Raw genomic sequence first — 21,794 nt, 5'->3', positions numbered from 1 at the left:
AGGAAAATGAATAGAAATTCTGAAACAATTCTGCATTTTTCTGAAGCTTATAGTCAGCACTAAAACTTACTTAATTTTCTGTCAAATCAAATGTATTGCTTCTCTATGGATCACCTCACTTAAGAAGATTTACTTGGTATAAATCCAAGGATTTTCCTTTAAGGCCATTTAGGAAATGGTCTGTGCATTTCTTTCTTAACAAAATATTTTCCCTGCTTTCCAGTTATTCTAGACCAGTCTTCTTGAGATTCTATGCCACTTGAATTTTGTGTATTCCTAAAATAACATCATTTATTTGTAATTTCTGATCTCCTTGTTAACTTCCTTAAGTGGCTAGCGCCATCCATTTTGAGATATTTAACTCGTTTCATCTTATATTTTGTTTTTTCACAGTACTTCCCATGTTATACAGATTTCAGAACTATATGATCTAGCTTCTTTTTTTTGCTTTTTGGATCATATCTGGCAGTGCTCAGGGGCTACTCCTGGTTCTACACTCCAGGCAGTGCTTGGGGGACCATATGGGATGCCAGGAATAGAACACAGATTGGCTGTATGCAAGACAAACACCCTCCCCACTGTACTATCACTCCAGCTCATAATCTAGCTTTTAATCAGACTCTGCCACTTACCAGTTTGTGGACCAGTTACTTAACTTCTCTGTTCTCTAGTTTCCTCCTCTGTAAGATGGAGAAATTGCTATCTGCATCACAAAACTGTCATTAGTATTAAGTGAAATGATAATAAAGTGTTTAGTATGGGTTCAATGAAATTTAGTAGTTATTATTTTCTAAAAACTTGGATGCTGGACTTCCATCATGTATTGTATCGTAGTGGAATAAATGGGTCTTTGAGTCAAAAAGACATGAATATAAGTAGAGGCATTCCAGTATGATTTTTTTCTAAATCTCATTTATCTTATTTATAAAACATGTAACAGATTACCTGATATGCCTAACCACTTAATCAAAAGATAATATTTCTAATGACATTCAAGGAGAGACTATACTGCATCACGAGGTACTGCAGTTCGTATCATGATTTTAGTAGAAATAATTTTTGTAGAATTAAAAGAAAAAAGCTGATTTGGTTTTAATTGGAAGATTCTGTGAACAGTGATTTTTTTCTTTATATTTCCAATAATTTCTGATTCAAATTTACTTTGCTCTTGAGTTTCCTAAAAAGGAGAGAGATTCACCATATATGAGCCAGAGCAATAGTAAAGCAGGTAGGAAGCTTGCCTTGTACCCAGTCAACCTGGGTTTGAATCCCAGCACCTTATATGGTTCCCCAAGCACCTGCAGGAGTTTTCCCTGAGTGCAAGACCAGGAATAAGTCCTTAGAACCAGTGGGTGTGACAAAAAAATCACTATATATCATACATATTTAAGTATTTTTTAAACTGAGAGAGAAGTGGGGAAGAGAAACAGAGTGCATAGAGGAGATAAAGTTCTTGCATGTGGCCAATCCTGATTCAGTCCCTGGAATCAAATATGGTCCCTGAGCACTGTCAGGTGTATCCCAAAAACTACAAAAAGGAAAAGAAAGAGAGAAAATTCTTTAGACACTAATCAGCCTGAAGTAGAATCCTGGCCCTATTACTTTCTATCTGAGACTTAATCTTTCTAAGCTTCAGCTTCCATATATGTAAATAATTCATTACAATGAAGTCCCTATTTATATTAAAATAATATATTATAAAAATGTGTTGTTTGTTGTCATTGCCTTTGAATTGTTGGCCAGATCCATCTATGGCCCCAAGTGATTAGAACAATGTCAGACAGAGTGTACTAGTTGTTAACAAGCTTAGATCTTTCTGGAGGTTTTAATGACCTGACGCTGTTTCCTCAGGCTAGCTTATGAATATGCTTAGGAAGAACAGATTATTTGGGAATACCATTTCTTCTGAGTATCTTGGTTTTTAACAGGGCACTTCAGATGGAGTTTCTAAATCCCTGGAGCCTCATCAAGGTCAGTTCCGCTCACAGGTAAATGGAAACAATGGCACATTGGTCAAGGAAGAGAAGAATGATCATCATCTTCCAGCTCCATCACAATGTGCCTTATCCAGAGACAGCACCATGTGTAATAATGGTAACCGCTACTTCTCGGTGAAGAATGGGGAGAAGATCCACTTACAAGAGCAAAAGATAGGAACTGTGGCACAGCAGAAAGAGGAATAACAAGTGGAAGATGGCTTCATCTAATCAAAAGAGGGGAAAACCTATGCTTTTCTGATTTTAAGCCCAAGTTAGAGGAGGACAAAAATGTTAACCCTATTTTTATGCAGGATTTTTATGGAATATCTTATTGTATTTATTTTTCCCCCTTTTCTGTCTTTCTCTGGGCCTACATAGTGGTCTGCCTCTTGGGAAGCTCTGGTGAAAGATGAGTGGCAGCAAGACTCCCTCCTGTTCTTAAATTGAATATATTTTGTGCCAATATTCTCTTTGTCTCCCTTAGTAAGGCATTGACTATCAGAAATAAGCTGATATCATATGAGGCCCTATACAAAAGTTCAAGCTTTGATTTTCTGAGTCCTTCTCATGATGATCATTTACAAAATCCCTGAAATGATGGAGTCAACAGTCTTTGACCTCCTGACTTGCTGTTTTCTCTGTGAAGTACTGGAGCCTTGATATATCCTCAGTATCTACATCCTTTCACTCTTTCTCCCAATTCACCTACCCCAGGATTTCATACCACTGCCTCTAGCTCTGGTCTGACAATCAGATAGGTAGATGTTTTCAGGGAAGTGAGGTAGTGTTGGTTATTTCATTTTTATTGTATACACTAAAATTACATACAGAATCTGCCAATGGCCTTTATACTGGGCGATTCAAGTGAGTCAGAAAAGTACTAGGCAGATTTTTCCTGCCGCTGAACTAAAGCATTGTTTGTAAAATAGATGATGTGGTGCAGTTCATCTATTCTCTGCTGCCCACATCCTGAAAGGGTGGGAATGAATGTGATGAGATACAAGTATGAAAGGGAATTTAAAATACCACGTGTGTATGTGTATAGAAGTGTGTGGGTGGATGTATATATGAATGTTTGTATCTATAAGCATACACATACCCTTTATATAAAGAGACAGATATATTTATCTATACATATTTTATATATAAATATATATGTATGTGTGCATATATATATACATGTGTATATATATATGTACATGCACAGACACACATGCATTCATACATACCAACTTGGTGATTTCCCAAATGATTTACTGAATTTCCCAGAAATGCTTCCACTGCTATGGAGTGGTGGGTTTCAAAATACCGCACCTGAAAATCCTTACCAAGTCACAGCCCATCACAATCATGAGAAGATGGGCTTCTCTAAAGCAGACAGAAATACTTTCCAGAGAATACCTGTTCAGAACAACAAATAGTTTTCACAAGCTTATTCTTAAACAGAGACCTCACATCCCACATGATAAAAGAAGAAAGAATTTGGAATAAGATTAGAAAGAATCGAACATTTCTTTATGAAGGAGCAGCCAGTTTTGGCTAGAAAACAAGTATGGGAAGTGATTATAGGACTTGCAGCTTACTTGGGGGAAATCTCATATGGGACTCCAGGATCAAATTGATCTCAGGCTAGAAATGATTGCCACCAATCACTGCCGGAGAAAGAACTAGCCCAATTGGAAAAAATGGAAATCAGGGTGTGAGGATAACAACAATTTGATTTTACATGCCTAGACTGTTTCATTTGTTCTTTGATGTTTTTACTAGTGGATCTTTTCATTTTCTTTGTAAGGAAAAATTAAGAGGATTCTAGTCCTGGTCTTTAGGGTTATCCTGTAAAAGGTTATTAGCCCCTTTGAAGCCGCACTCAAGCCAGGACAAGAAAAGAGCTGTTCATTCTTATCACAGAGATATTCTTAAGGTTATCTTGCATTTCCTGTTTCCCACCTCAGTAGCCTAAGTATGAGGAATGGGAACATGGCTCACAGCAGATAAGCACTGTGTCTTCATTCAGAAAGTGAGGCTTCTAGTCCCACACTTCCTTTTGGGCTAGATGATAATCTTGCCCAAGAAATATAATTCCTACAGGAATACAACTGACTAGACTTTTAGCAGGGTTTTTCCTCTCTCTTTGAAAAACCCCATGCATCTTAACCATTAGCAGTCCTTGGTAATTTTTCTCCAGACAAACAGGAGGCTGTTTGCTCACTGTCCACTAGAACAAGTGTATCATGAGAGACTGAAAACAGTCTCAAACTGTTTGATCCTATTTTGACCCAGTTTAAGAGAACCCATAATTTGCAGGGGAAGAGAGCCCTATAATACTTCTCCCCCTGCTCAGACATTTATGTAAAACTAAAGCAAGATGACAAGAGTGCAAACCTAGACAGATATAATCAGAAACAGTATACAAAAACCTTCTCTTTGGAATCAACTCTCCTGATTGGTTCTACCTCTTTTCATGAACCTGCGCAACCTTATCATAAAGATTGTGACCTCTATATACAACAGGAGAGGGATTTAGTAGTGGACTTAGATGGCTTGGAAATATGTTTCTGGAGCCAGAAAAGGAAGAAACCTTGAGTTCTAAAGGTAAATAGAAGTACTAATCTGCACTGAATTAACTATAAACAAAATTTCATTTTCTAAGGGAAAGTGCTTGGAGTTATATAGAAAGGTATTTCTTCCATTGCTGCTTCTGTGCACCTTGAAACTATTTGATGCAATCAAATGACAGTATTGTTAACTCTCACAGCATTAAGGTTTCTTATTTAATAGGAATTTACTGTGAGAAATAAAATTGCTGCTTTGACAGGATGATTCCAGTTTGCCAAAAAACACTTGCTATTTTCCTTTCTATACACCTCCACTTTTACCAGGGCCAACATAAAAGACAGCTCACTTCCAATCTTGATTTTTATGTGGTTTCAGCATTTTGGGTTTGGAAAATTACAAGAATTCTAATTTTATATATCTGCCAAAATACACAACTTAGAAGTCATAAAGACTGAGTTCATTACTAGAGAAGGAACTTTTTCTTATTGGAGGAAAAATTGTTGAAGACTGCTCTGATCTTTGCTTTGAGTACCACTTTAAGAGATCTTCATTGTTTACTTGAGATTCCATTTCTGACTATGATGCGACCTTTCTTGGACAGAGTCATATTGGAACTCCTAGAAATGACTCATTTCCTTGTAGGGTCACAAGCAAATGCACCTGATGCCCATCTACTTACAGTTCTTGGTTTCTTCTGATGGGTTTTGGGGTCAGCCTAAAATTCCCATTCTTATTCAATGGCCAGTCTGGTCTGGACCAGGCTTGACAAACTTCTTTGCTCATTTGCATTATTTTCTTTCTGAGCCAGTAGGACTTTGGGTAGACATTAAAACCCAAGGAATGACACTTGCTTTGGCTAGTAACATTTGACTTTTGTCTCCATTCTGATTTTCTGGCATTGTTGGCCAAGTCACATTAAATGTTCTGATCACTGAGAAAAACAACTGGATGGGGCATTAGGGAGGGTAGAGAAGGTGGGGGGTGGGGGGAGGAATGCTTATGTAGGGTAGAAAGAATGTGGAAGTAACTGTTTGATTATAGTGATCCAGTCCATCGGAACCTTAGAAGGCTCCCTTGGGCATGTCAGTGCTACCCTTTCAGCTTCAAAGAAACCCCTCCTGCCTGTTTTTAAATGACAATACAAGTAGACCACAGTTTAAAGTAGCTAGTGTAATTCTACTGAGGTTTTATCATTATACTTGTTCACTTCCTGATGCATTTTTCCTAAATATACTTGGGGTTTGGGGAGGGGTAAATTTTCACTTCCATTGTGTGTCACCCTCCTGTGACTTTGGCATCTTCTTTTATTTGATATTTCATTTTCTTTTCCCTGGCATATTGCAATAGTCTGCTGGTGCAGATAGAGCTCAGAGCACCTGTTTCCCTGTTGCCACTAATTATCTAATATTGTCAGAGGTTATTTTGATGTTCAAAGAAGATAACTTCATGTTTTGCAAAATCATTATTTCTAATTTAAAGCAAAATAAAAATACCCCCTATGCTAGAATATGCATTTCAGCTTTTGACATTGCTCTTGTACTTTTATATATGCGCTTTTTGTCTGTGTTGGTAGTAACTAATGACTAGTGAGTTTTATGTAAATGAAGCAAACTCAATATTTCAGATCTTATTAATCTGTCATAACACTGCCAAATCTGGTTGTTTAATTTCAGTTACTTCCCAGAAGACATTTCCCCTCACCCCACCCCCTTTATTTTATTCATTTCTCTTTTATTTTTAGAGTAACATTCTAGGTAAAGAAACTGTAACTGCAAGGAGTCAATGGTTCTTAGTGCTCCCTGATAAATGATGTTATTGACGAAAGTAAGAAATTCTTTAACTGTTTTTTTCCTGTGTTAAAATCTCTTCTGTGCTTTTGACAGTGTGCTTAGTGGATGGATAATATGTATTTCTCTTCCCCACTCCCAAATTCCAAATTCCCTGCCTTTTGGGCCCACCTTATCACAAAAGCTCCATAGTTTATTAATGTAAGTTAGAATGGATGCTTCTTAGGGGAACCTGTGGGAGTTAGTGGAAGTGTTTCATAAAGGAACTAGAATGTCTCCAAGTTATTTTGTGATGGAAATTGGTCTGTTGTTCTGTTAATGCCGATGGAAAGAAACTTACAGCGCTTAATAAAAGTCTATTCTTTTAGTAAAGAACTGTGAAACAATTTTGAGTGTGTGAATTTTAATTTCTTCTGCCATTTCTGGGTCCCTTTCTGCAAATAGAGGTATATTTGTCTCAATTCTCAATTCAGAAGTGTTAACAGATTTAGGAACCTGTTTGTAGTTGAATATCATGACAAAATATCACAAGAGTCATCAAAAGGATGGACATACTTAGCTTCCTGCTGAACTTCTTTATTGGAATATTGTAAAGACACCTGCACTTCAGTGATTTTTAATACAGAAACCATTCCCTCTTCTACAATCTACTCTCCATGAGTGGCACTGCCTTCTCATTTGTCTAAACCACAAGCTGGAAATTATCCTGGACTCATGACTTTCATTTCTCAATCTATTTTGTAATAAGATCTCTTGATATGAGTTTCTAACATTTGTCTCTTTCCTCTCTATTGTGTCTTACTTAGTTTAGGCATAATTGGTATTCCTTCCCTGTCCTACTCCTGACCAGGCGGTTGTAAGCAACATTTTGTGTCTGTGTGGATGCCTTTTTCTAAAAGAAGTCTGTGACCTGAGACATTAAGAATCACTAGTTTAATCCACCATGCTTATCAGCTTTAGAGCAATCTGTCCTAATATTCAGTACCACCCCCATTTCATAGTCTCTTTATGATCTGGCCCCTGACCACTCTCTAGCCTTATTTCCTACCACCCCTACTCTAACTCCAGCAATACTAAAGTATATCATAGACATTTAAACTTGTCCCATGGGGCCTCTCTCCTTTTTCCTGTTTCAGTCTTCATTTCCCCCTTAATATCCAGCTTGTATCTTTGTGATTCTTATCCTGGTCCTTGACTAGGGGCCACTGTACAGACTCATCATCGCCAGTCACTATAGCACTTTTCTGCATCTCTGCTCCCGATTCAACTTGGTGATGTCTGACTTCTTGACACCTAGAACCAAGCTACATGCATTCAGTGAATGTTTAAAGAGTAAATCAAGGGCTGGAGAGCCTTTGCACACACCTGACCCTGGTTAGGTCCTCAGTATCACATATGGTCCCTTGAGCACCACCAGAAGTAATTCCTGCATTCAGAACCAGGAGTAACCCCTGAGCATCACCAGGTGTGACCCAAAAACTAAAAAAAAAAGAATAAGAATAAATCAAGTTCAGTTAAAACACGTAGAAGATTTTCCCTGGTTCAAAGCAACCTGTAGACTCCAGAAGCAGATGATACCTTGTTGGAAAAACACTCAGGAAGTTTAGTTCAGCACTAAAATTTAGTTTTAAAAGGACTGAAAAAAATCTGAGTCACATTTGAGAAATATAGAGATGCTCAGAGCATAGTCTAAAGGTAGGACTCTAAGAATTATTCTTACCTTACTGCTTGGTCTCTGTGCCCACTCTGTACCTCATTGGTACTAAAAGAAAGCGTTTTCAAGACATAATGAGTCTTATAAACACTTTACCTCCATTAAAAACTATCATTTATAGCATACTTTATTATATATTTGGTCAATTATAACTGTAGATATCTTTATCTAACCTTTTATTTTGGGGTATTAAAACAGTATTTGATTTAAGTGCTACTATTTATTGAGGTCTATTAGATACTGAACTCTTGTATATCATGTATAATATTCAAGCAATTCTGTGAAGTACTATCTCCACTTTACATGTAAGCAAACCTGTTCAGTGGGGTTAAACTTTTTTTTAATTGAATAACCATGAGATACATAGTTACAGGGCTTTTCATGATCAGACTGGGGTCCAACTTAACACTCAGCTTATAAGAAATAAAACCAAAATTTTAAATCTACATTTATTTTGACTAAGTATTTCTTACTTTTGATTATGCAGCATTCCTTGTTCCTTCTGAAACATGGTTTCACTTTATCCAGTGCAGGAATATGTATATGACTCTAGCTGAGCCACTAGTAGTGTTTTTCACTTGGACTTGGAAAAAGAAATAACCATGAAAAAAGGAATATATATTCAGAAATCACAAGCATTAAGAATAATGCAAATTTAAACATTGCATTTAATTTACATGTTCTACAGCTAAACTTTGTGTATGTTATAAAAAATTTGTGATCATTTATAAGGAACAGGTGCAGAAAATTATCTATGGAGTGCTTACTAGATGCCAGAGCATTTCAGGAATTTTATATATTTTTACAAATTTTTCATCTTACTATTCAGCCCATACACTTTCTAACTCTAACTTCTAATTTTAACTCTAGAAAAAAAGAATATGGTGCTCAAAACAGGTTAGGATTTGCTGCAATAACAACTCCAAAATCTCAATCACATAACCTTCCTACTAATTTTTCATCATAAATTTCCAGAAGATGTGTTTATTCATGGTCACTTGAAAACTCAGACGAATTAACTATTAACTGTTTCAGTGAGTGAAAATTCACTGTTAGGGGGATACACATGCAACCAAAATGCATATAACTAAAAACTTAAAATCTCACACATTAAGTTGGTACTTTTGACAATCTGACACTGTTAAGCTTGATCAAAACTTTAAATGAGTATAAAGTTTGTGTTTTTCTTGCTTAAAAAGCACACAGGGGCTGAAGTGATAGCACAGTGGGTAAGGCGTTTACCTTGCACGCAGCCAACCTGGGTTCAATTCCCAGCATCCCATACGGTCTCCAAAGTACAGTCAGGGGTAATTCCTGAGTGCAGAGCCAGAAGTGACCCCTTTGCATCGCCAGGTGTGACCCAAAAAGCAAAAAAAAAAAAAAAAAAAAAAAAAAAGCACACAACACATACTACTTCTCTTTTTTTATTGTCCAAAGCAAGTCAGTGTGGTTGCACTTATTTTTATAGAGGCAAAATGATAAAATTATACTGTTCCTAAAACAGAGAGGTAAGTTCTATAAGTGACAGTGATAGGCTCAGAGGGAAAAAAGACCTATTTCTACTTAGATTGCAGTTATCAACTTCAGGCTAGTTGTGATTACTTATCCACTTGAATCATACCTAAAATTTGGAATGCAATATTGAAACATTCATTTTCATTGTATTGTAATAAGGATTCTTTGTATGTAGGCTGAAGTGACTATAAACCCACCCTTGTATGTGGTTATGATAATTAGCTAACATAGCATATGTAAAGTGCCTGGAATATAAAACAGCTTCTATGAATGTTGTTGTTGTTATGGGGAAGAGGTAGTAGTTGAAAAACTTAGATATACTCCCAAGTCTGAGGTCCTCATAATACATTCCTTCCTAATCTATTATTCTAGCTTTAGCTCTTCCCACTTGAAAAACCAGGGTGCTCCTAAGTCACCAATATTTTCATGTAGGGTTTCATTTTGATGAGAACTTCCATGGTAATTTATACTAAAACAAGCACTCCCTTGCAACTCTTTTAAGTTCCCTGATATTTGCTCTTTTGTTTCTTTTCCCCTTTTAAAAAACAACTTTATATAAGTATTACATATATGTGGTGAAAACAAGAAGGATATATAATACATTATGAGATTCAATGATAGAACATGCCCTAATCTAAGTATTGTCCAGTCTCCCTGCCTTCCTCAGGGGTAACTAGAAACTACATAACCATCTTGAATTTTATTTTTTCCCTTAGCTTTACTTCATAATTTAATCACATATGTAACTATCCTTGAACAATTTATTGCTATGTATTATGTATCTCTTAATTTTATTAAAAAATACTTTTAGGGGGCTGGAGCAATAGCACAGTGCATTTGCCTTGCACGCAGCCAACCCAGGTTTGATTACCAGCATCCCACATGGTCCCCTGAGCACTACCAGGAGTAGTTCATGAGTGCAGAGCTAGGAGCAGCCCCTGAGTATCACTGGGTGTGACCCAAAATGCAAAAACAAGAAAAAAAGAAAATACCTCTATCCCATTTTTTGGATATATACTCAAGCGCCTTGTTCTCCATGGCCAGGTTGCAGGTTTGTTACTGCTGTCATGGTTTTATTTCTTTTCTTGCTTGCTTTGTTTTTCTTGGCCTTTTAAATCTCCCTTTACCTATTACGTGGAACATGATAAATTGATTTTTTAAAAGAGCCATGGATTGAGAGTTTCCAGAGTGACAGTGTAGCAGATAGGGCATTTGTCTTGCAAGCAGCTAACCTGGGTTAGATCCCTGGCACCACATATGGTTTCCTGAGACTTGCCAGGAGTGATCCCTGAGCACAGAGACAGGAGGAAGCCCTAATCACCAATGGATGTGGACCCAAATACCACTACTCCTAAAAGAACTAGAAAGGACTGGAGAGATAGCACCGGTGCTTGCCTTGCATGCAACCATCCCCAGTTCCATCCCCTGCACAGCATGTGGTACTCTGAACCACCTGTAGTCCCCTGAGCACCACCAGGAATGGACCCTGAACACAGAGTCAGAAATAATTCCTGAGTACTGTGGGTGTGACCCAAAACAAAAATGATTGTTAAAAGGGGGGGCTGGAGTGATAGCACAGCGGGTAAGGCGTTTGCCTTGCATGCGGCTGACCCGGGTTCGATTCCCAGCATCCCATATGGTCCCCTGAGCACCGCCAGGAGTAATTCCTGAGTGCAGAGCTAGGAGTAACCCCTGTGCAACGCCGGGTGTGACCCCCCCAAAAATGCAAAAAATAAATAAATAATAAAAGGGCCACAATTGTTCACATCTTCCTGTTTATATCTTTTGCAGTTCCTCCCTTTACAAAATCATACCTATTTCAAATCTGAGTTAGTCTGGTATTTTGCATTGGTTATTAATCAGCTCCAGAAGTGATGGTATATCAGTTCCAAGCCTAGATCTCAGAAAGATTTTCATGCTTCTGCTCACTCTCAACCCATAGAAGTATCATATAAGCAAACCAGGTCTAACTTTCTGAAGGGTGAGAGATCCAAATATCCAACTGTATCAGCCAATACCACCCTACTTCAATCAGCAGACCTCAGCTCTATGACTGAACCTTGTCAAAGTTAGCTGCCTAGTTCAGATCAACACAACAAATTCATATACTAATTAGCAATAATAAAAGCTTTCACTTTAAGCTGCTGAGTTTGTGGATGATTTGTTATCCAGAAATGTAATAAATTTCATGTTTTGTGCATGCCACCATTCTGTAGTAGGAAGGGCTTCAGAGTATCTTTTCTTCTGGAACTACTTTATTTCCACTGGCTCTTAAAACTAGCATTTCTTAGATGTTGGGGAACTATTATCCCAAAAATGCCAGGACACATTGTGCACCGGGTCCAGGCAGGAACTTGTTCATGGGGCAAAGGAGGGCTCGGAGAAACACCTCTGGGAGAAGATTCAGTGACCACAGCTCAACTTTATTGCCACATACACACATTCTTACAGAGAGTCTTGACTTACAGGAGATCCAATCACATTAGAGCTCAACACTATTGGCCTATCACTTTTTCCTCTCTGCTTTGTCCAGGGTTCAATCCCCTTCAAGGCTATATGTTGTGGTTAGGATGACTTGTTGAAGGCGTATGTACATGATGGTTTCTGCATTTTAGGCATACGTGTCTAGGGGGTCGAGTGAGGCTCAAGGTTAGACACAGATGCAGACACCATGTTTTGCTGTCTCTGCCCATTCATTCCCCCTTCAGGGCTGTTTTGCAAGGTTGATTTTTACTTGCCCCATTACCCGTCACCCTGTTCCACATCTCCCCTTTTTTACTTATTATAGCTAAGAATCTCCATAAGCTAGGGAAATGGTTGTCAAGGGCTCATATTGCTGGACTGTAAATTGATGGACCATTACCAAAGTCATTTCCCAAAGATGTGTTTGAGCAAATGGCGAAGTCCCAGGCCGTTAGGAGCATTTTGGCCAGAGTGCCAAAGGACAGTCCTAGCGAAGCAGCCAGTCCAGAGGCAGCCAAGAGAGGCAGGAAGACTGTTTTAGGCAGGAACTAGGCAAGTTCACTGGAGCTGTAAAGAGTAAACTGGGGAACAATAACAGTTAAGAAACAAGGCCTCACCGAGGAGGGTGGAACAGTGTCATACAGTGAAGAGACCAATCAAAGAGACCTTCTGGGGACATTTCACTTAAGGTTGCTGGAATCAGGTATGTCACCTTTCCCCAGAGAGAATCCGATCTGTCACATTTCCCCTGGGGTAAGGGGTAAGGCCACATCAGGCCTTGTCATCAGGGTAGCCATTGACCAATTTAAAGGCAGTGCTGCAGGGTGGGAGCAATAGTACAGAAGGGAGAGCATTTGCTCTGCACACAGCCAACCTGCGTTTGATCTCCAGCATCCCATATGGTCCCCCAAGCACCGCCAGGAGTGATTCCTGAGTGCAGAGCCAGGAGTAACCCCTGAGCATTGCTGAGTCTGACCCAAAAAGACCCCTGCAAAAAAATAAATAAATAAAGGCAGTTCTGCAAACAATGGAGAGGAAAGCACATAAGGAACAATTATCTGCCATCTATAGAATTTATGTCTGTCAGGAGATTAAGTGCTTATTGTAGATACTGGGACCAGGAGGAAGCTAGGTGGCCGCTTCTGAAGGCCTTTTCCAGGTAATTCCAGCCTGTTCAGATTCCTGGATAATCTGCGTCACTAATGCTGATGCCAGGACCAGGACAAATGTTCTGGAGACCCACAGCCTGAGCCCTGGCTTACTTGCTCAGCTGGAAGTGTATAGAAACCTGACAGTTCCCACCTGCTAGCATTGGTGCAAGGAGTCCAGTATCTGTAACCCAGTTTTAGTTCCCCCAGTGGAGACAGACCAAGGTTGAGACTTTCTCCTAGCTACATTCAGGATGTAAATAGTAAAATGGGCTCTTGCCAGTTGTACCTGGGGAGAAATTTTGGCCGAAGTGAAAGCTTGATCAAGGTTTCTTTAAGGTTCGATTGGCTCTTTCCACTATAGCTTGGCCTTGGGGGTCCTAGGGGATAAACTGTAACATGTTGTGTACCCCACTGGTCACAGAACTCATGGAAGGTATAAGAAGTAAAGGCTGGTCCGTTATCTGTTTTCACTTTCATGGGGAACCCCATCACTGAGAAACACTGTAAAAGATGGGCTACTGCATGTCTGCATGCATTCCGTAGGGTGTGCTGAGGCCCAAAAGTACCCCAAGAAGGAATCAGTGGTAACAAATACTGTTTTCAGTCTCCCAAATGAAAAAAGCTGAGTGGCGTCAAGCTGCCAGAGAATGTGAGGGCCTGTTCCTTGTGGGTTCACCCTTGTAGGCTATAGTCCTTGGGACATTATTATAGATTGGCAGTTCCTACAGGATTTTAGAATTTTGAATAGTTGAGAACAGGGACTTTGGGGAACCAGTAATGGAGGCCTTCAAAGTTGGTATGGGTTCTGGCGTGCCAGTCATGGACAGCTTGAGCAAATAGACAAGGGAGCCTGAAGAGGCCAGCATATCAACCACTGTAGTCCCGTCGACCAGGGGCCCAGGCAGGGAGGAATATGTTCGAATATGTTGTATAAGATAGGGCATGGGAGCCAGAGAGATAGCACAGTAGGGAGGGCATTTGCCTTGCACGCGGCAGACCCAGGTTCGATCCCTGACATCCCATAGTGTCCCCCGAGCACCGCCAGGAGTGATTCCTGAGTGCAAAGCCAGGAGTAACCCCTGTGCATTGCCAGGTGTGACCCAAAAAGAAAAAAAAGATAGGGCATGAACGTTGCTGAAGAAGATCAGAAATTTGCATAACAATGGTGAAAAGGGATTGGCGTCTAGCTTAATAAAGGAACATATGAGCCATGGTAAGATATTCACAGAGTAAATATTGTCTGAAATTATGTTCACCCGCCCCAAGTAAACTTTGGTGGATGGCATATAATTCCTTATACTGTGGGAAACTGTCTGGTAAAGGAAAGAGAGCGTAAGATTGGGTCCTCCCAGGGCCAGAGAGGCATAGTATATGATCCCTTTCCCCCCAATCTATAAAAACAGCGGGTGCCCCCAAGAGGTTTCTAGAGAACAATCTATAGGTTAGCCAGGAAAATCTGAGTAAAGCTGAGGCCCATGTCATTGTCGGGTAGTGGTTATCCAACTGCCCTGGGTATCCAATCAGGCTGATGGAAAATCCAGAATGGTTTCAAATGAGCATGTAAAATTGTAAGATAACAGAGCAAGAGCAGGTAATCAGATTCTCGTCCAAACACCTGCAGGCTTCAGGTCTGCCTCACCATCATGGACATGGCATTAGCCTTTTTAAGTGCCCACAGGGGCCCCTACGAGGGGGGGAATAGAGCCACTGGAGTACTGCTTGGCCCTGATTAGAGGCACCCATGGTGGTGGGGGAGGTATTAAACCCGGGCTTTTATTGGCATGAAGAGGTCAAAATGAGAGAGGGTCACATTTTTGAGGGCTTCGTTGATTGATTCAATAACTTGGATAGCTTCAGGGGATAAAACTTGAGGGGAGTTAGGGGAAGGGTCACCCTTCAGGATATCAAACAGGGGCACCAGCAAAGAAGAGGGAATAGAGAGCCATGGGTGCATCCAATTAAGTTGGTCCAAATAGCTTTGTAAGGCCAATACCATTTGCTTAGATGGATGGTGAAGTAGAGGCCACTGTGGGGAAATCTGATAGGAGAAAATTTCAGATACCAAAAATGAATTGTGGAACAATCTGAATTTTTTTGGTAAGTATTTCAAATCCATGCCTCTTTAATGCAGACATGACTTGTGTCAGGCACTGTAATTGCTGAATATCTGGCAGCCTCAAAAGGAGAAAATCATCCATATAATGAAATAGCTGTAGAATTGTTACCCTTAATTGTTTAATAATTTTAGCTACATATTCTTGACAATGGGCTGGAGAGATAGCACTGCAGGGAAAGCGTTTGCCTTGCACGCGGCCGACTTGGGTTCAATTTCTCCGCCCCTCTTGGAGAGCCCGGCAAGCTACCGAGAGTATCTTTTTTTTTTTATTCTTAGTTGCTAAGGTATGCTAATCATACCAAGTTTTTTTTTCTTTTTTTTGTATTTTAAAGAACATCCATTTATGTTTCCTTCATAGTTAATATTTAATAATACATCATTGGATAAATTATAAATTGCACTCCTTATTTATCATGGGATAAAATGAGCAACAATGATAGTATTCACTATTTTTTGTTTTTGTTTCAGGACTTAATCCTAGCTATGCACTCAGGGCTCACTTCTGGTGAGTTTTGGGGTACCATATTGGGTGCCAGGGATTAAACACAGGTCAGCTACTTACAAGGCCGCTATACTATCTCTCCAGTCCCAGTATTCACTGTTTTTATTTTATTTTATTTTATTTTAAATTTTATTGAATCACCATGTGGAGGGTTACATAGTTCTCAGGATTATGTCAGTTATACAATACTCAAACACCCTTCCCTTCACCAGTGCCCATATTCCATCACCAACCCCCCCAGTATAGCTGCCGCCCCCTCCCACCTCCCCAGTCCCCATCCTTGTAAGTGATAAGTTTCACTTCGTTTACGCTTTATCTTGATAACATTCCATGTTTCAACACACAACTCACTACCGTTGCTGGGGTTTCCCCCCAAAAAGAAAAAGACAGTCCTATTGCCAAGCAAGCATTTGATAGTTCTCCATTGCTAAGAATATAGAGATATTAAATCCCGCTGTTTGTTACATAACTTTTCTTTTTCCCCCCTTGCCCCGCGCCACCGAGTTCACGCCTGTTTAGTAATCGCCACGCTGCCTGACAAAGGGAAAAAAACCGAAAAGGATGGTTATTTCCCGTCATCAGCCGGCGTGGGGCTCTGGCTTAGTTGATAGTCTAGTAGAGTGTCTGCAAGCAGTTTCTGGAACCAAAAGTCTTGCGCTGGTATCGGCTCCGGCTCAAGATTCCACCAGCGTCCCGCTGTTCCATGTACATAATTTTTCCCTTTATATCCCATTCCCACGCCACCAGGTCTGTTTGCTTAATGGACATCACACTATGGTTGACGCCACGCCGCGTTTCTTCCCGAGAAAGAAGGATATTTCTTCTCAGCAGGTGTGGGGATATAGCTTAGTTCAGTCTAGAGAGATGGCTACCACTTTGATTGCCTTCAATATTTCAGCAAAAGACTTACTATTCTTGTTAGGATCTCCCACAAAAGTCCGACCCGTTAAAATGGAACCATTACATATTGCTGATGCTAAGATGACATTAGGTCGTGCGGCCGCTGCTGCGGTCACGCGGTTTTGGGTTTCTGTATAAAGTCCAGGGAAAGTACAACCAGAAATAACATCACTACAAACTTTTACCCTTTTATGGTGCTCATAAGATGGAGAAACCTAGAGAGAGGCTCGGCGTCTCCATTTTGCGCTCAGAAAGCCGTGGACCCTGCGCTGTGCTCGGGAGGAAGGGGTTGAGAGAGAGAGGTTAAAAGAATTGGGGAATGCCCGGTTTCCACTCTCGCAGCCTGCCGTGGGGTCTCCAATCCCATGCCGGAATTAGTTCAGTGGGCTGCTTGGAGTCCAAGGGCGCTCTTTTGGGGTCTTCCATCATGCTCAATCCGCAGCAGGGCCCAAAGGCTACCAAGAGTATCTTGCCTGCACGGCAGAACCTGGCAAGCTACCCATGGCGTATTCAATATGCCAAAAACAGTAACAACAAGTTTCACAATGGAGACGTTACTGGTGCTCACTCGAGCAAATAGATGAGATGACAGTGATACAGTGATTCTTGACAATCCTGTTTTCATAGGGCTCCAGGTCTCTGAGGCATATGTTATTGCAGGAAGAATGGTGGATAAACAAAAACAGGATAAGAACGCTATTCGGGTCTCCCAAAGAGGAATCCAAAGAGCTATGCTTGGAGTATCATGTTTTTCCCGAGTGAGAGAAGAAATCTGGAGTTCTTACCTCCACCGATGATCAAGAATCAGAGACGCTGTCTCGTTTGCCAAGGCATTGAAAATCAGATGGGCTTGCAACACAGACACTGCGAGGGCATCATGTTTGGTCCATTATCTACTTTTGGCACACATCTCCCATCCCGACTGATTCCTCCAGCCATCATTTTCTTAGTGATCCCTTCTCTATTCCATCCGCCTTCTCCCCTCCGCTCATGTAACCCAAACATGAAAGCTTTTAACGATTTCACAGTTATTCAATAAAATTTTTAAAAAAAGAAAAAGAAAGTCAGATGGGCTGGACAAGTAATGTATTTGGAGACAACCGCTGGACTAGAGAGAGCTGTTACCGACTGGATTCCATGGGACGTCAAAAGGACGCCTGGCCGTCCACCTACAAGATGGTCAGACTTCTTCGTCAAGACCCTGAACAAACGGTTTGAGGCTCTTCATGTTCCTAGAGCGAGCAGACTCCATTGAGCTACACTAGCATGCGACAGGGACAAATGGAGACGTTACTGGCACCCGCTCGAGCAAATAGATAAGCAATGGGATGACAAGTGACACAAGTGATTCTTGACAAATGGTAGGGCCATACATACCCTGAGGCAGCACTGTCCATTCATACCTCTCAGCGGGTCAGGCATCATTAATGATTGGAATAGAGAAAGAAAAGTCTTGCAATCATCAGGATTAAGTGGAATGGAAAAGAAAGAGTCCTAATATCTATGGCCAAAATAGGAAGGCCCACTGGGATTGCGGTTAATAGGGGATGTCCTCTTTGAGATGCTCCCCAGATTATCATGGTCCTATTTATTTCCTTTAAATCATGAAATTCTCCACTTGCCTGGGTTTTTCTTCTGAATGACAAAAAATGGGAGTATTCCATGGGTTCCTGGAAGGTCTAATATGACCTGCCACAAGCTGGGCCTGAACTAGCTCTTTTAAAGCCTCATATTCCTCCACAGGGAGGCGCTACTGCTCAGCCCAGACTGATTCAGAGGAATGCCATCCTAGGGGGGGTGATGTCTTTCCTAGCAGCAGCCTGTGCTATTGGGGGTGCTTTCCATGTCCCTCATTGATGGGGGGCTTTAGGACTTTGGTATAATGGAAGCCCATGGCCTCCTATAGGTCTTGCCCCATTAGATTCAATGATAAGCTTGGGGTGATCAGTGGTGTGACGATGCCTTCTTCCCTTTCTGTATTAGTTCAGGCCAATGGGGTGGGGGCTGTGAAGGAGCATGTAAGCCCACTCATATTGACCATCTCAGAATCAGCCTCCATGAAGATGGGTTCTCTTCCTTCTGCAAAAGGGTGAAGTCAGCCCCTGAATCAACCACGCATTGATTGATCTTTCCCATTGACAATTATGGAATAGGATACCTGGGAGTTCTGGACTATTGGGACTATTGGAACGGTCCAGAAAATTTTGGGCATGAATGGGAAAGGTTGGGGTGCGGGTGAGGACCGCTCCTTTCTGGTAGGGCCTGGGAGTTGCCCACTAAAGTTTAAAAGCGTCAGAGGGTACCCATCATTATAGGCTTTGGATTTGCAGTCCTTCTTTCAATGGTATCCCTTCTGGCACCGAGGGCATAGAGTATTAGGTCTGGAGGAGTCCTTGTTTTTTTTGGGGGGGAGGGGTTCCTTCTGGGGGCAATTTTTCTTCCAGTGACCTAACTTACCACATTTAAAACAGCAACGGTCATTCATAAGGTTGCTCTGCAAGGTGGCAGTCATTGCTGTGGCCTGAAAAGAGGATGAACCCACATCTTGTGTTTTTATGACCCAATCCTTATAATGAGCATGCTGCATGCCCTTGAAGGCATACTTACATTCGGGAGTCATTCCATCCCAAACCAATTGGTGTGCCATCTCATCCTGAATAATCGGTTCTGGGACTTTGCGCTCAATATTTTCTTTGACCCTCTGAATTAAGTTGGGGAAAATCTTCATGACTTTCTGACGCAAGGTGGTCAGAGACTCCAGAGGACCCATTAGCGCTAGGGGCTAGCCTTTCCCAGGACTGATTAGCACACAGACGCACTTGATCAAAATATCCCAGGGGTTGCTGTAACAGGGAGTGTGAATCTCTAGCCACTCCCTTCCCGAATAGGTGGCCAAGAGTTCAGGGTGGCAAATGTCAAGGGTATCTTTATAGAGATAGCATTGAATTTGTACAATGCTTTGGGGAGTATCTCCGTTTTGATAAGATTAATTCTTCCAATCCATGAGCAGAGGATATCTTTCCATTTCCTCGTGTCCTCTTTTATTTCCTGAAGTAACGTTTTGTAGTTTTCATTATACAAGCCCTTTACCTCCTTAGTTAAGTTGATTCTGAGGTATTTGATCATTTTGAGGCACAATTGTGAACGGGATTGCTTTTATCATATCACTTTCTTCTCTCTCATATTTGCATATAGGAAAGCCATGGACTGTTGGGTGTTGATTTTATAGCCTGCAACTTTACTATCAAATGTTTCCTATCCAGCAGGTCTGACTTTGGGGGAAGAAACTCCAAACAATAATAGTGAGTTTTGGGGGCTGGAGTGATAGCACAGCGGGTAGGGCGTTTGCCTTGCACGCGGCCGACCCGGGTTCGATTCCCAGCATCCCATATGGTCCCCTGAGCACCGCCAGGGGTAATTCCTGAGTGCAGAGCCAGGAGTGACCCTTGTGCATCGCCAGGTGTGACCCAAAAAGCAAAAAAAAATAAAAAATAAAAAAAATAATAATAGTGAGTTTTTTGTTGAAATATTGAATGTAATCAAAGTAAAGAGAAAGTAAAGTGAAATTTATCAGCTACACAGGCGGGGTTGGGGGCTGGGGAAGGGAGGTTTACTGTGGTTCTTGGTGGTGGAATATGTCCACTGGTGAAGGGATGGGTGTTTGAACATTGTGCAACTGAGACTTGAACCTGAAAGCACTGTAACTTTCCACATGGTGATTCAATAAAAAAAAAAAGAGTTCAGAGTGGCAGGGCACAGGAGCGTGCGTTATGGTTGTCAGCCTTCAGGCACTCATCTCTATAAAAGGGCTCCCATTGAAGGAAAAGAGAGTCTGGGAGGATGGACCAAGCGACACCCTACCAGTCATGGGTGGTGTTGAGCGACTGGGAAATGGTGTAAAAGATTGATTTTGTCCAAGGTGCTCAAACACCACCCTCCTTGATGGTCGTGCACAGATCCTTAAATTCTTGAGAGGAATAGGAAGTCCAAGTGTGAAGCGCTCTAGGCACAACGTGCACCAGATAAAGAGAGTCTGCATCAGGTGGGGCTGCAAGTTTTTCACCGAATTGTTCAGGAACTGAATATGGGGAGGTCGGGGGCACTGGGAACTGATGGTAGGGGCTGAATAGAGAGATAAATAACTCAGCTGGACAAAGGAAAGCCTTGTCTGCAGGGGTCTCAGGTTTGAGAGGGTGGCCTTCAACAGGGGTGTTAGAAGCGGTATCAAGCAGCTCATCCTGGGGTCCACTCAGGGTGCTACTTGAGGATATAACAGAGGTTCCAAGCAAGGTTCCCATTTCCTCAAAAGACCTGAGGCACTGGCGGAGGGCCAAAAGAATGGCAAAAAAAAAAATTCAGGGAGTATACTTTCTCGTCTTTAGCCAGAGCCCTAATGGCCAGGAATTGGACTTGGGACCAAATGTATTCCTCAAAAACTGCATTTAGGGTGATCCAGGGGGCAACTTCGTGCACATGTCCCCAAAAAGCCTCGCTGTGGGATTGGCTAAGTTTCAGGCCACACAAGTGTAAGATCTCCAGTACATTGTTTAAAATAAGAGAGTGGTAGTTCCCATTACACTGAATTGAGGGAGGAAAAAGGGAAACGTCTCCTCCTTGGTCAAACGTTCCTGGAGCCCAAGACACTGTGGGGATTGGACAGAGCCAATGATGGCAGCCTTTCCTCTGAATTTAAGAGACTGGCGGCTGCCCTATAGGCGCTGGTTGGAGTGTCCAGTTTAATACTCAGGTGCGGGGGAGAGGTAGAGAGCAGGACCATAGGACATCCGTCATGGACTGTGGAGGAAAGCAGGGTACTAGGGCCACCTTTGGATGATGCCAAGGAGTAGCTAAGGCCAGACACTGTCAGTGGCAAACCTAGTTCCACAGATCCCTTGCATCTTTGAGGTCTGAAAGAGTCAGGAGGCAAATGAAACAAGGAGAGACAAGTGAGGGGCTGAGGAAAACCAGTATTCCCCCATGTCGGGTCAGGAGAACTCACCCGTCCAGAACGTCATGGATTGCCTTCAGCAGTGCCTCATATTGGGTGCCAAATGTTGGGAAACAGTTATCCCCAAAATGCCTGGACACGTTGCACACTGGATCCAGGCAGG

The 21,794-nt window shown here is 41.5% G+C and overlaps 1 protein-coding gene across 2 annotated transcripts in view; it reads left to right on the top strand.

The window, feature by feature from the left end:
• FAM120C (family with sequence similarity 120C) overlaps window positions 1–6,708 on the top strand; it is a 432,369-nt gene extending 425,661 nt beyond the window's left edge. For both annotated transcript variants that reach the window (XM_055123233.1, XM_055123234.1), the window contains one exon: window positions 1,929–6,708. In XM_055123233.1, coding sequence (XP_054979208.1) covers window positions 1,929–2,183 — 255 coding nt within the window. In that variant the 3' untranslated portion in view covers window positions 2,184–6,708. The remainder of the gene's footprint in view (window positions 1–1,928) is intronic.
• Window positions 6,709–21,794: the final 15,086 nt, after the last annotated feature.

This window comes from Sorex araneus, chromosome X (assembly GCF_027595985.1).
Source record: "Sorex araneus isolate mSorAra2 chromosome X, mSorAra2.pri, whole genome shotgun sequence".
NCBI classification, from domain to species: Eukaryota; Metazoa; Chordata; class Mammalia; order Eulipotyphla; family Soricidae; genus Sorex; species Sorex araneus.
Note: the sequence above shows the minus strand (reverse complement) of the source record. Positions and strands in the feature narration are given on the sequence as shown.